The sequence below is a fragment of the Myotis brandtii genome, unplaced genomic scaffold (genome assembly GCF_000412655.1).
Source record: "Myotis brandtii unplaced genomic scaffold, ASM41265v1 scaffold236, whole genome shotgun sequence".
Classification (NCBI taxonomy): domain Eukaryota; kingdom Metazoa; phylum Chordata; class Mammalia; order Chiroptera; family Vespertilionidae; genus Myotis; species Myotis brandtii.
In genome coordinates, this window is record NW_005358901.1 from 110,215 (window position 1) to 125,857 (window position 15,643).

At 37.6% G+C, this 15,643-nt stretch overlaps 1 protein-coding gene across 6 annotated transcripts in view; it reads left to right on the forward strand.

Moving 5' to 3' along the window:
- CCDC25 (coiled-coil domain containing 25) overlaps positions 1-15,643 on the forward strand; it is a 61,697-nt gene that overhangs the window by 22,950 nt on the left and 23,104 nt on the right. For 3 of the 6 annotated variants that reach the window (XM_005866642.2, XM_014540074.1, XM_014540073.1), the window contains 4 exons: positions 1,944-2,019; positions 7,116-7,219; positions 7,435-7,637; positions 10,782-10,827. In XM_005866642.2, the coding sequence (XP_005866704.1) occupies positions 1,944-2,019; positions 7,116-7,219; positions 7,435-7,637; positions 10,782-10,827 (429 nt within the window). Of the gene's footprint in view, positions 1-1,943; positions 2,020-7,115; positions 7,220-7,434; positions 7,638-10,781; positions 10,828-11,828; positions 11,948-15,643 lie in introns of those variants that run through there. The other 3 variants (XM_014540072.1, XM_014540076.1, XM_014540075.1) reach the window with 3 other exon arrangements.

Below are 15,643 nucleotides of genomic sequence, written 5' to 3' on the forward strand. Positions count from 1 at the left end.
TAGGATAGGATTGTGAAGATTAGATGAGCTTGTCTATCTGAAGTACTTAGAATAATGCCTGGCACATGCTAAGCATTGTAGGTGTTATTTATTTATTTTACTGAATTCAGTTGAATTCAACCCAAACCTTGAAGATCATAGATATTCAGCTGTGCTCTTTCCTAGGCTTCTTTTATTTTTAAAAACCCATAGAAAAATCTCACTTATGTAGAGGTTTCTTATCATATTAACATAGATGGCACAAAGCCCACAGTTAAAATTCTGATCTTTACATCTTGAGAGTACCTTAGACTCTCCACTCAATTTGTTTACTCTGACTTTATGAATAATGCTAAGTTGAGTGAGGTTTGTTTTTCTGTTCATATTATATTAGAAGTTGCAAAACAGAAGTGGAGATTGCTCCCAGAATAGTGACAGCCACAGGTAGTAAGAAAGGATATTAGGATATAGCCTGACATCAAGGTCAAGAAACGAATGTTTCCACAAGAACTCCATAGATACCATATTCTGGGCCAATTCTTAGAGCATGGTTCTGGTTCTGGGTTTATCTCTCAGTTCTGTCACTTAACTAGATATGTGGGACTTTGGCCCACTTAACCTCACTAAGCTTCATTTTCTTCATTGGTAAAATGAGGGTAATACTATCCATTTTGTATGACTACGTAATACCTGGCATGTGGTGGGTACTCAGAAACTGGTAGCTATTGTGTTTTAATTTTCTTTTTGATTTATTTAGCATAGAGTCCATCAGCTCCTGTGTATTGTAGAAGCCCCTGAAGGCATCACTATCACTATATTATAGCCTAGTACAGTGGTTGGCAAACTCATTAGTCAACAGAGCCAAATATCAACAGTACAACGATTGAAATTTCTTTTGAGAGCCAAATTTTTTAAACTTAAACTATATAGGTAGGTACATTGTTATTAACTTAATTAGAGTACTCCTAAGGCTTAGAAAGAGCCACACTCAAGGGGCCAAAGAGCCGCATGTGGCTCGCAAGCCGCAGTTTGCCGACCACGGGCCTAGTATAATGGTTGATATCCATAATGATGACATTGTGTAATCAAGATGTTAAATTCAGAATCCTCTGTGTGGTCAGAGAATTGCACAGGATGAGATACATCATTAAAGTAGTGACACACTTAAATCACTTGGTTTTGTGTCAAAATTTATATATTTGAGAGAGAGTCCCACTTAAAACATTTAATATAAAGGAAATGTGTAGAAACATAATGGAACACTTAATTTATCTCAAGTATTTATGTCGGTAGAACGTTTCAATCCCAGACAGAACTGCTTCTGTAATCCCATGCCTACTAGGAGTCAGTACTGGGCTGATTTCCATTTGCTCTTGCCTCTGAAATATTTTTCTTCTGAAATGGCTTTGCTTATTCAGCTTTGACTTTGATACATTATCTGTAGAGAAGAGAATCAATATTATTTCTTCCTTATAGTGAATGGTTTTATTTAACACACCAAGAGGTTGCTTCCTGATTAAGGCTGAGGATAGATGACCTACTAGATGTTTAAGTTCCAGAACTATAAGGTGTCTCTTTGAGAGAAAGGTTATAGGGACCTCAGCTAAGAAGACATCCAATTGTCAAAAATAGACACCATTTCCCCACAACGTTTCTAGAGGTAAGAATGAGAAGAAGAAAGAGAAATTACTCAGGCATAGTTACTTAATATTTTGATAGTTTTCTATCATACCCTGTGTTTGTATTTTTTTACTTATCATCTATCAGTATTTTCTATATCACTGCCTTCTCTCAGTTTAAATAAACATTCCTGTAACAGGCTTCAGTTTTCAGTGTTCTGAAATACAGTTGAAGAGCCTCTGCTTTTAATAAAATTGTTCCTGGTAAGTCAGCAAAGCCTAGTGAGTCTCCAGTATCAATCAGAAACAACGAAGTAGACCATCTGGTTTATTTTTGTGTTTCAGGGGGAGAACATAGAAGACATTCCAAAGGACGTATTGATGGACTGTGCCCAACTTGTGAAGGCCAATAGCATTCAAGGTCAGTTTTCATAGAGGTGCTTTCAGAATTAGCAATGATTTCCCTGTGTCTGAAATGGATTACATTTTAGAGAAAATATTCCTGACTTTGGCTTGAGTGAAAGGACTGCCATGTAATATGCCTTTGCCCTGTTTTGTTCTTTAAGATGGCATTTCTGCTACCTACCAAAGAACTAAAAAGTAATCTCCCCACCGCTCTAATGTTTATGACCCTATCTCAATTCTTTTACCTTGTTTTTCTTTTCGTTTTATATATATATATATTTTTTATTAATTTCAGAGAGGAAGGGAGAGAGAGATAGAAACATCAATGATGAGATAGAATCATTAATCAGCTGCCTCCTGCACGCCCCCCACTGGGGATCAAGCCCATACCCCGGGCATGTGCCCTGACCGGGAATCGAACTGTGACCTCCTGGTTCATAGGTCTACATTCAATCACTGAGCCACGCTGGCCAGGCTTGTTTTTCTTACCTTGAATAGTAAGTTGTCTATACTTGCCTACCTTTAAGGTTATTTGTAGAGAGACTTTCAGAAATCAGGATGTGTTAATAGCTAAGCAAGAAATGTCTCTCACAGCTTTATTTTTATGTTGTTTGATGTCTTTATTTCCACTATTTGCCATTAGATACTAGGACTCAAGTCTCCAAATCACTCCTGCTTTTCCTTCTTGTCTTCTCTTATTTTGTTCTTCCTATAAATTGTGAACGTATCAAATCAGTTGTTTATCCCCCAGAGAATCTTACTTAATTTGTCTGGGGCAATCTGTGAGTATCGGTATGCTTGACATGCTCTCCAGGTGATTCTAATGTCCAGAGAGAGTTGAGAACAATTGGTGATAAATGTTTCGGGTAGGGCCTGTAATTCTGGGCTTGGTGCTTGTCTATTTTATTGACATAAAAATAATACAAACTAAAACTATTATATTCTCTTTTCTTGTTTGTTGCAACCTCTTTCACGTGTTCTTGTCCCATTTCCATGCCCCTGACTAGCAGATGTGACTTTATTAAAAGAGCTTTAGACTCTTTATTCTTGGCCCAGCCTCTTTTTTCTTAATCTCTACTAGTTTTAGAGAAAACAGAAACAGAGAAGAGTCATGACACAGAATTATTCTTCTCTCCTCTTCAGCCTTGCACAGCGACAGCTCACTTAGCAGGAAAAGGAGCTGGGCCTAACTAAGAGCTTCACTCTTGTGAGTCAATAGCAGAGGATGCTGAGGAGTGAAGGAGGTTTTCCTTGCTGTGAGCTTTGCTAAGTATTCTCCATTTGTGTCACCGAGTAGTTAAAGTATTTTCCTCCGTGGTTGACCACCTTCAGCACTCAGAATCAAGGCACTTGGGGTTAAACTTGTTTGTATTCATAGAGTCTGGTCAGCCTGTTTTATATTCATCTTATACTCTCTTGCCAGATTAAACTTTCTAAAAGCTTAGATACTTCATGACACCCTCACCTTGTCTATACAGTTAAGTCCAGACTTCTTAAGCTGGCATTAAGCATCTTTGATCTGACTACATAACTCCTTTTCCCCTCACATATTTCACACTCCAGCCAAACCAAGTATTTGCTGTTTTTCTATCTTTGTTTATACAGTCATGTGTCATTTAAGGATGGGTATGTGTTCTGAGAAATGCATCACTAGGCAATTTTGTCATTGTACAAACATCATACAGTGAACTTATATAAACCTAGATAGTATAGCCTACTACACATATAGCCTATTACTGCTAGGCTACAAATCTGTACATATTCATGTAGTAAATACTATAGCACAATCATAAGTATCTGTGTGATTAAACATAGAAAAGGTACAGTAAAAAGTGTGGTATAAAAGATAAAAAATGGTACACCTATATAGGGTGCTTACCGTGAATGTAACTTTCAGGACTGGAAGTTGCTCTGAGTGAATCATTGAGTGAGTGAATGTGAAGGCCTAGTGGTGAGTGAAGGCCTAGAATATTCCTGTATACTATTGTAGCTTTTATAAATACTATACACTTATGCTACCCTACTTTTATTTAAAAATATCTTTCTTCAGTGTAGCCTTAGCTTACTGTAACTTTTTAACTTTATAAACTTTAAAATTTTTTAACTTTTTGACTCTTTGTAGTAAGAGCTTAAAACACACATTTGTACAGTTATACAAAAAATATTTTCTTTATAACCTTATTCTATAAGCTTTTTTCTATTTATAATTTATTTAAAAATTGTATTTTACTTTTTAAATTTTTTTGTTAAAAATGAAGACATTAATATACACATGATCCTAGGCTCCACAGGGTCAGGATCATCAATATCACTGTCTTCCACCACCACGTCCTGTCCCACTGGAAGGTCTTCAGGAGCAATAACACGCATGGAGCTGTCATCTCCTGGGATAACAATGCCTCTTCCTGGGACACCTCCTGAAGGAGCTGCTGGGGCTCTTCTTGAGGAGGTGTCACTCTTCTCAGAAACAGGACCATGGTGGTTTCCTTGGTTTGGTTTTTGTTTTGTTGTTTTTCCCATCAGATTTGCTTGCAAGCAAGTAATGCACCATAAATATTCTTCTCTATTAATGAAAACCTTTCAGTTGGGGTGAGGGGGTCCATGTTTTCTAACTTTTTAAGGATCTTGTTGAGGTCTGCAAAAGTTTTTGCTAAAATCTCCTCCATTGTGAATTTTCTTACGGATTCGTCTTTTTTTCTTTTCCTGAAGTTTCCTGTTCTCTTGCCTCTTCTTCAGCTATGTGTTCCTGTTCAGTTCCAATAACTCCTCATTAATTCCTCAGGAACCACCTCTAGGAGCTCCTCAGTTGTCCTATCCACACTCAGGTAAAAGTTGATTGCCATCTCAGCCACAGCCTTGTTGATTTTTGCAAACTCCTCATCCTTGGCAGTCGTGGATGAACCCCTTGAGTGTCTTCTTCCCGATGCCATTCATACATCACCAGTCAGTAGGACATTTTCAACTCCATGACTGAAATGTTATGTGGCACATGATTTTATCCTTCCCTCTGCTTTCAGTTTTGTCCTCCTTTTCAACCATCACAAGTCCACATCCACGCTGAGGTTCAAGGTCAACATAATAGTTGTAGTAATAGCTAACATTGAATGTTAACGATATGCCTGGCACTATGGTAAAAACTTTACAAATTATTTATCAGCCCTACTGAGTTAGATATTATTATTGTCATTTTATAGATGGGGATGCAGAGCTGAAAGAGAATTAAAGGAATTTACCCAAGGTATCAGACGTGGTAGAGACTGCATTTGAAGTCAGACACTCTGACTTTAAAGTCTTCTGTCTTTCCCACTAAGCTATACTAACCTCTTTCATGGAGCCTTTCCCTTCTCCAGCTTTGAGTGACCACTGCCCTCTCTGTACCATCTTACCACTTTACCTGTACCTTTCCGATACTCGATGAGTTCTACTTTTAATTGAAGTTATTTATGTACTTACCTCACTCCTTTAGTCTTGAAAAGCAGAATCCATTGTCTAATCCATGTTTTTATCCCCCTTGCTCATTGGAGTTTTTTTAAAACTTTATTTTATTATCTTGAAAAGTTGCAAGAAAAATACAGCTCTCATATACTCTTCACCTAGGTTCAACAATTTTTCCATATTTATTTGCTTTCTCTCTGTGACATACTTATGATTAACTTTCTTATTTGAATAATATGAAAGGAAATTGTGGCATCATAACCTGTCATTTATGTCCTCAGAATAAGGACATTTTCTTAAGTGAATGCATTACAATGATCAATTAAGAAAATTTAACATGGATCAAATACTGTTATCTCATATACAGTCTGTATATAAGTTTTCCTACTGTTCCACTACTGTCCCTTCATAGCATTTTTTCTAATTCAGGATCATGTGTTATATTTACTTGTCATGTCTCTCTAGTCTCCTTTTATCTGGAGATACTTCTTTGTCTTTTAGGGCACTAATACTTTCAGAGTGGAGACCAGTTATAGAATATCCCATGATTTGGATTGGTCTGGTGCTTCCTCTTGAATAGGATCGCATTACAAATTTTCAGGCAGTAATACTTCATAAGCAAAGTGAGGTGGTGGTCACAGATTTCTCCAGTGTACGTGGTGATTTAATAAACTGAAATATATTGCCACCTAATTTTGAAGGGCCTTAAAAAGTGTTGGACCAACGATTGAACTGATAATTTTTATTGTTGTTGTTAATCCTCACCCAAGAATATTTTTCCATTTATTTTTAGAGAGAGTGGAAGGGAGGGGGAGAGACAGAGAGAAACATCGATGTGAAAGAGACACATCGATTGGTTGCCTCCTGCATGCACCCCAACCAGGATTGAGCCTGCAACCGAGTTACATACCCCTGACCAGAATCGGATCCCGATCCTTCAGTTTGAGGACCGATGCTCTGTCCACTGAGCAAAACCAGCTAGGGCTAACCTGTGATTCTTTGAGCTGCCTAAGGCTGTTGGTGTAGAGGGGGAAATGTGAAGTGGAGGTGGTAAGGACAAAGGAGGAATAAACAGGAGGGCACCTGGCATCCCTTTTATCCAGAGCATCTCTGCTTTAATTACTTTGATATGTTTTTTTGGTAAAAGAGGTTCCACTGCTAAAAGAAACAAAAACAAAAATTTTACTACACTGGTCCAGTGACCTCATGTTTCAGATGAGATTCTGAGAGCTGTGCGGACTTTCCCAAGGTGGCACAGCTGGTTTGTGGTAGGGCCAGGATAGAGTGCAGGTCTTTGGAATCCCAGGCCATGGCTTTTTGCTTTATCTTGCTGCTTATCCTTTATTGGATCAAGGACTCCTCTGAGAATCTGAGCAAATCTGTTTGGACCTTTCTCTTTAAAAACAGTATATAGTAAGTTTTGCATTCAATTTTAGGGAGTCTCAGAAGTCCCTAAAGCAAACCCACGGACCCCTGCTTTCTACTGTCTTAATTTTGCTTGAATTGTGTTTGTCAACTTTACCGTTTGCCTTTTGTGGGTGTTTTGTGGTTTGAACACTTGATGCCTTGTTCATGCTAAGCTCTTTCCTTCATTGGATTATGGTGATTTGCCAGTGGGTAAGGGATCACTGCTCAGTGTCATCCTGCCTGCATGTTGAAGATAGTCTCTCTTGGCAGGCTGCAAGATGAACAACGTTAATGTGGTATATACACCGTGGTCTAACCTGAAGAAAACAGCTGACATGGACGTGGGACAGATAGGCTTTCACAGGCAGAAGGATGTAAGTGTTCCGCACCACCGAGGGAGGCGGAGTCCTGCCACTGAGTGGGGTATCGTCTTTTCTGTCTAACATCTTTGTTGTTGAGGGCTCAGCATGATGTATGTTATTTAAAGAAAATTAAGCTGGGTGGCTGAGCCCCTGGAAAGCCTCTCCCCTGTTCTTGGGGGGAAATCATATAATAAAGATTCAATATTTTTCCCCTGTCTCCCTCAAAGGTGAAAATTGTGACAGTGGAGAAGAAAGTAAATGAGATCTTGAACCGATTAGAAAAGACCAAAACGGAGCGGTTCCCAGACCTAGCAGCAGAGAAGGAATGCAGAGACCGGGAGGAAAGGAATGAGAAAAAAGCCCAAATTCAGGAAATGAAAAGGAGAGAAAAGGAAGAGATGAAGAAGAAGAGGGAAATGGACGAACTTAGGTATGTTGGAGCTATAGTATTGGTATTGACCTTGAAGATTCTTCACTGTGATTTTAATCAGGATGATACCCTGAAAAAAAGAAAAAAGAAAAGAATGATATGCTGGTGGAGGAAGAGATATAAAACAAGTTCAGAGCTTTAAATGAGTTAGAAAAAGACATTTATACTATGTTGGTCAAGTGAATTACCCTTTTATAGGGGCAGGATATGAGAGTGTATGAAATAGCTAATTTCATTTTTGAATAAACCATAATAAGTTATCCTCAAAGTTTGGTTTGTAAACATCTTCAGGAAAAAAAAAAAGATGCTATATTAAGAGTTTAACATTGACTAGCTATGATATTTGAATAGAGCTGTCTTAGCTCTAAAGGCCAGTGCTAGTAACTCTTAAAAGTTGTTTTTAAAACCTCTTTTTTACATTTTATGTGTTTTACATTTTGAAAGTTCAAATTAATGTAGTGAGGTCTGCTCCAAAACACTGCATTTTTTTCTTTTTTATTGAATTTATTGGGGTGACATTAGTTAATAAAATTATGTAGGTTTCAGTTGTACAGTTGTATAATACATCATCTGTATATTATATTGTGTGTTCACCACCCCAAGTCAAGTCTACTTCCATTACCATTTATCCCCCCATATCCTCTTCTACTTCCCCTACCCCCCTTTCTCTCTGGTAATCACCATACTGTTGTCTGTGTCTTTAATTTCTTTTTCAAAACACTACTATTTTTTAACGTGTTTTTTATTGAACTTGAGAGAGAGAGAGAGGAACATGGATCGGTTGCCTCCCGTACACACACTGACCGGGGATCTAACCCACAACCTGGGTAATTGCCTTGATTGGAATCGAACTGACAACCTGTGGTGCATGGGACAATGCTCCAACCAACGGAGCCACACTGGCCAGGGCATCAAAACACTACATTTTTAAATAATAAATAGTAGTTAAAAATATAATTTGGATCCTGAAATTCTGGTGTATAGGGCCATAAGAATACTTGACTCTATTAATTTTCTATTGCTACTATAACAAATTACCACAAATTTAGTGGTTTAAAACAGCCTCGATCTATTATTTTATAGTTCTGTACGTTAGAAGTTTGATGTGGTTTCCACTGGGCTAAAATCCAGGTGTCAGCTGGGCTATGTTCCTTTCTGGAGCTCTGGGGGAGAATCTGTTTTCTTTTCCAGCTGTTAGAGCTACCCACATTTCTTGGCTTGTAACCCCTTCTTCCATCTTCAAAGTTAATAACATTGCATCTCTGACCTTTCTTCCATGGTCATAATCCCCTCTTTGATCACAGCTTCTTTGCTTTCAAGTTCCAATGTGGTGACATTGAGCCCATCCAGATAATCTATGGTAATAATCTCCCATCTAAGATCCTTAACTTTATCACATCTGCAGAATAGTCCCTTTTGCCATATTAAGTAACATATTTATGGGTTCTGGGGATTGGCATGTGAACATCTTGGGGTAGGATCGTTATTCTGTCCACCATACTGAATCTATACAGATGTATAGTACTATACCTGAAGAGGCCCACAGTTTTTCTTTGTGAGAGAAGAAAATTAATTCTGTGACTAATTCCTAGATTTTCCCAGTTATCCATAGATATCATGTGGTAAGTGTACCAATAAGGGGGAAAAAAGTATTGATGTGTTATTCTTTTTGGGAATAGTATAGTAACAAAATGAGCTGTCTTGCCATATCCTAACCCAGTTTCTTTGGAATACCTGGGTTATTAGAAAGATTGTTGGGTCAGAATTCGGTATTATGATCAAGTACTGGAACTCATTAGTTATCCATATACACACGTGTTCCTGTTGGGGATTCTGCTAAAACAAAATGAGGAGCTTCATAGAATTCCCAAGTGTTATCCTGAGTTATATTTGCTAACATGAATCAGACTAATGCTAGATTTAAACATTTGATATTACCTAGAATTGCAAGTCTGCTTTCTGTTAAGAGTGGAAGAAAAATGATCAACTCATCAGTGTGATAAAATATGTGGAATTTTGAGTGATTGTGGGATTTAGAGTAGTTTATTCATTTTTGTTTTGTTTGTTTTTAAATATTTTTATTGTTTTCATAGAGGAAGGGAGAGGGAAAGATAGAAACATCAATAATGAGAATCATTGATCGGTTGCCTCCCACACGCCCCCTACTGGGTTATTGAGCCCGAAACCTGGGCATGTGCCCTGACAGGGAATTGAACTGTGACCTCCTGGTTCACAGGTCAATGCTCAACCACTGAGCCACTCCCGCCAGGGCCTTACTGCTTTTATTTTAATAAATTACCCTGGGCCTCAGAAAACCAAAAACAGTTGGTGTGTTCATTTCTGAGAAACATGTGCCACAAAAACGACTTCCATATGCTGCAGAAGGTAGAAGAATGTGAAGCAGGGCTATAGTGTGATGAACCCATGCAGTGACATATCAAAGATTCGCTTGGCATGTGCAGAGCTGCTGTTTGCATGCTGTATTCTGCAGCTTTTGTGAAATTCCAACAACAAATTCTAACCACTGACCCACACCAGCCAGGGCACCAGTCATTTTTTTTTTTTTTTAATTAAGATACTTAGGAATAAAGTATCTTTTTTTAAATATAGTTTATTGATTTTTTACAGAGAGGAAGGGAGAGAGATAGAGAGTTAGAAACATTGATGAGAGAGAAACATCGACCAGCTGCCTCCTGCACACCCCCTATTGGGGATGTGCCCACAACCAAGGTACATGCCCTTGACCAGAATCGAACCTGGGACCCTTCAGTCCGCAGGCTGACACTCTATCCACAGAGCCAAACCAGCCAGGGCACCAGTCATTTTTTATAGTGGGGAAGACCATGAGTTGGATATGGATATATGAATCATGTCTGCCCTTGGCTATAGGTGAATTTCCTCATTTATATAATGCCACCTTCCACACAGTTATTGAGTAGGAGTGAGTGCTTTGTAAACTGTAAAAGTGCTATGTACATCTTATTGTTTGTGGATATTTATCCTTTTTATATTGTAGTCTCCTTGAGGGCAGGGATTGTATTTTTGTTTGTTTTCGAAAGACCCTCAGCAGTGCGAGATACATGTAATATTCACGTAATTCTTGCCAGCTGGCTAACCTTATTTTAAATGTGTTTTTTCTTCCAGGAGCTATTCATCACTAATGAAAGCTGAGAATATGTCTTCAAATCAGGTATGCTCAAGTATTTGTTCTAATGTTGTGCCTTGAAATAATTCAGTAGGAGTTATTAATAATTGAGTTACTGGCCAATATTGACTCACATGTTGCACAACTATAGAACACTCAGGTGGCTTCTATTAGGCATTGCCTCTCCTTCCTTGTGGACTTCCTCATGTGTTTATTTTTGAGTAGGGCACCTTGTGTCATCCCTTGTCCATTGTGAAGTGTGGGTCTCTTAGTACTTACAGGGCTTTCTCATTCATTTCCCTCTTTCCTACTTGCAGGCATGCAAGAGTGCCTTTATTTATTAGTGTCCTATATGAATGTGACTGTACATTCTATATTACAATTGAGTGAGAACAAAATTATCACCTTCGATTAAAAAATTAAACGGAAGTATTAACTTTAAGATCTTATCTGTATAAGTGACTACATTGATTGTTTTCATGTTCCTCAAGACCTGAATTAAAGAGAAATGGTAGTCTGTTTTATCGTACTGAAAGGATCTTCTAGCATTAGCACCTAGTTATTTACTGACATATTGTTCACGAGTACTATCTTTCCCAAAGTTTATTTGGAAATGTCTGGAGGTAGCACAATCGAGCTATTATTATTTGTCTTTGCCCAAAATACAACTGAGTGAATATATTTGCTATATTGAATGTTTATAATGTAGTTTACAAATATGTGCTTTAGATTTGTGTTTTTCAGTACACTAGGCATGATTGCATGTGGCTATTTAAATTTAAGTTAATTAAAATTTAATTTGATTTATAAACTCAGATTCTTAGTCAGATTGACCACATGTGGCCAGGGACTACCATATTAGCGCAGAAATAGAACATTTCCATCATCACAGAAAATACTGTTAAACAGCACTGCTTTAATACTTGAAAGTTATTAACAGAATTGAAGGTCCCTCAAAGATCATCTAGTCAAACACCATTTTTAGTGCATGAATTGGAATTGTTAATAGGATTTTACATCTTGTTCATATCTACATATCCTTCTAGATGTAATAGGAATAATATCTTTATTCCTAGAAGGACTAAATTTATGAGGATTCGTTATGAGTCAGAGATGTGTCTTTAAAATTTATTCCTGAAAGATTCCAGAGTAGCATTATGTAAGTAAATAGAGCCTTGAATTTGAACTTTAGAGATGTGAACTGTCATTTACTAATTGAATAAGCCTAATAAGGTTATTTAACCTCTTTGAGGGTGTATCAGCAATAAAAAGAAGACATGTTACCTCATGAGGCTGTTCTAAAATTTATACAAGGGCATATGTGAAAGTTCTTCCTTGACTTAGTCACTCTATAAATATAAATGGTCATTATTATTTCTTACTCATTAGTTCTTCGTTGCTATTTTCCCACAAGTATCAGTATCAGAAGATGAGAAACAGTTAATCCCTTCTGGAAACTGTTAGATTTCTTGAAACTTTAAAGTAGTTTAACAGTTAAACTGATTTCTTTAACATCCCCCAAATCTAATGTCTTTGTTGTGGTGGTAGTTGCTTATTGAGGGTTTCTCTTATTCAGGGGCTATTTTCCAGCATAAATTTGGCACTTATGTTATGCTTTCAGGCATTTTCATTCCCATCGTTATGGATTTTTAAAGTTTGGATGTTCTGGAATTATGAAGTAAACATAAACACATACACACATGAATGTACATATATATACAAATAGCATCTGATTATCAACAGATGTTAAAAGTTCCAGGATTAGGAAATCAGATTTGTAGACCAAAGGATTATAATCTGTTATTTGCTACCCCTGTTCCTGAGCTCCAGGTTTGAATCACATTCAAGTTTCCAAGGAAATTTTGTGCTGGTTTTGATCATTTATTGCAGTTGAAGGACTCATAGCTTTTTCTTGTACTTCGAAAGACTAAGCTTTAATTCTCCTTGTAATCATCTTATGTTAAGGGGATACAGACCTTTTATGATCCCTTTTGGCAACATGATCAGTCAGTTTTCAGTTAAAGGCTGGTGTTTATGTACGATAATTTTTAATTTAGTTTATACAAGTATTAGTCTTCCACTCTTAAGTTGGTTTCAATTTTGAGTTTGTGCTCTTCTATTTAGATTAGTTCTCTTCAATCTATAAGTTCTTTCTAAGTTTGGTATCAGGAACCATAACAGTTACTTTTAACATTTTATGTGCTCATCATCTTGTAAGTGGATAACAGGAAACCTATTTTGCTATATTGAAAAAAACATTGACTCTTAAAGGGAGTCTAGAATATAAATATTATCCTAATAAAGCTTTGGAGTTCAGATATATATTTAAAAGTTACTCTAATCCTAAAATGCAGTTTCTCAGACACATGGGAACTCTTTGCAAATGTAACTCACAGCCTTTATAGGGAATGATGCATTTTCATTGTCACCAACCGAAATTATCTTAGTGAGTTTTTCTTTTTTTCTTTCCTTCTTCCTTAATAATTCTTTATTGTTGAAAGTATTATATATATTCCCTTTTCTCCTCCATTGACCCCCTCCAGTCCACCCCCCTGCCCCAGGTCTTCACCACCCTATTGTTTGTGTCCATGGGTTATGCATATATGCATACAAGGTCTTTGGTTAATTACCTCCCAACCACCCACCCTTCCCCGCCTTTCTTTCGAGATTCCACACTCTGTTCTATGCTTCCTTGTCTCTGGATCCACTTTGTTCATCAGTTTATTTTGTTAATTAGATTCCACATATGAGTGAGATCATGTGATACTTCTCTTTCTCTGACTGACTTATTTGCTAATTGAAGAGAAGGTCCCTCCGTGCTGTCTCAAAGGGTAAAAGATTCTCCTTTTTCCTGCTGCATAGTATTTCATGGTATAAATGTACCATAGCTTTTTTATCTACTCATCTACTGATGGGTACTTGGGCTGTTTCCAGATCTTAGGGATTGTAAATTGTGCTGCTATGATGAACATAGGGGTTATACATTCTTTCTGATTGGTGTTTCGGGTTTCTTAGGATATATTCCTAGAAGAGGAATCACTGGGTCAAATGGCAGTTCCATATTTAATTTTTTGAGGAAACTCCATACTGTTTTTCCATAATGGTTGCACCAGTCTGCATTCCCACCAGCAGTGTAGTACTAGGGTTCTCTTTTCTCCACATCCTCACTAGCACTTGTCATTTGTTGATTTGTTGATGGTAGCCATTCTGACAGGTGTGAAGTGATACCTCATTGTCGTTTTAATTTGCATCTCTCTGATGATCAGTGACTTTGAGCATTTTTTTATATGTCTCTTAGCCATCTGTATGTCCACTTTGGAGAAGTGTCTATTTAGGTCAAGCATGTCAAACTCACAGCCGGCGGGCCGCATGCCTTGTTTAAATAAATGTGGGCCGCAAGTTTGACATGCTTGATTTAGATCCTTTGCCCATTTTTTAATTGGATTTTTTGTCTTCCTTCTGTTAAGCTATATGAGTTCCTTATATATTTTGGATATTATTGGTGAGTTTTTCATTCTTGGTGTTTGGGATCTAAAGCTCACCTTAAAAGATATAGGATGACTCATTCAACCTCTCTAATGCTGTTACTCAACTCAGTTTAGGACTCTAGGGCAGTCACACTTCCAGAGTTTGCATACAAGACAGGCATTAGTGTGCTCTTTATACAATTATTATTTAAGGCATTTTGACTATGGCCTCACAGTTTGTTTTGCTAATTGAAGAGAAGCTCACAGAAAACTACTGAGTGAAACTGGAAGTTACCCCAGACTTCACAGAAACCCTTGTTTTTTACCTGTATCTCATATTTGCCCACCCACCTCAAGTAAGAGCTATTAAGGAGAAAAGCATGTATACCTTTAAGCCCAAGTCCTCTTTCTCTAACAGCTCAGGTGTCATACGGTGGGAGCATGAGAGAAGCTGAAACAAGTGACATTTTCAAGCCAATGTACCAGAACTTACACTGTGAATGTTATTTTTTTTAAATATGTTTTTATTGATTTTTAGATAGAGAGGAAGGGAGAGGGAGAGATAGAAACATTGGCTGCCACCTGCACACCCCCTTACTGGGGATGGAGCCCACAATCCAGGCATGTGCCCTGATGGTGAATCAAACCCGGGACCTCTTGGTCCATGGGACAACGCTCAGTCCACTGAGCAACACCAGCTGGCCAGGGCCGTTTCTTAGGGTATGCAGTATCTCAAAAAGAGTCTGGGCTCTATTTTTATTCTTTAGTTTGTAAGCCATACAATCAAATCAGTCCCTTTATCTATATACCATCATGTATGGGTTTTTTTTTAATCAAAAAGTTGTCAAGCCAGCTAACTTTGAAAGCCTATGGCTTCCTAATAACTTCAATAACTTCCTAATAACTTTTCCTAGTTTAAAAAACAAAACAAAAAACCAAACCCATCTGCAAGTCACAAATAATGTGACAACCTTGAAGCTCAAAATAGTGAAATTTAGGCCAAAAGTATTTTTGCATTTCAGCAGCATTGTTGGCATAAGATCGTTGAGGCAATATTTGATCTCATATTATTTGGCGTATTTGTAGAAGGAGCAATTGCATTTTTCTGTTACATCCTATACTCAGTTGGTTGGGCCTTATTTCATAGTTTGGATATAATTGGTCACCTGTTGTGTAATCCAGGCCACGTAATGACACCTTAGAGCAGGGGTTCTCAACCTGTGGGTCGCGACCCCTTTGGGGGTCGAGCAACCCTTTCACAGGGGTCTCCTAAGACCATCGGAAAACACATTTATAATTACATATTGTTTTTGTGATTAATCACTATGCTTTAATTATTTTCAATTTGTAACAATGAAATTGGGGGTCACCACAACATGAGGAACTGTATTAAA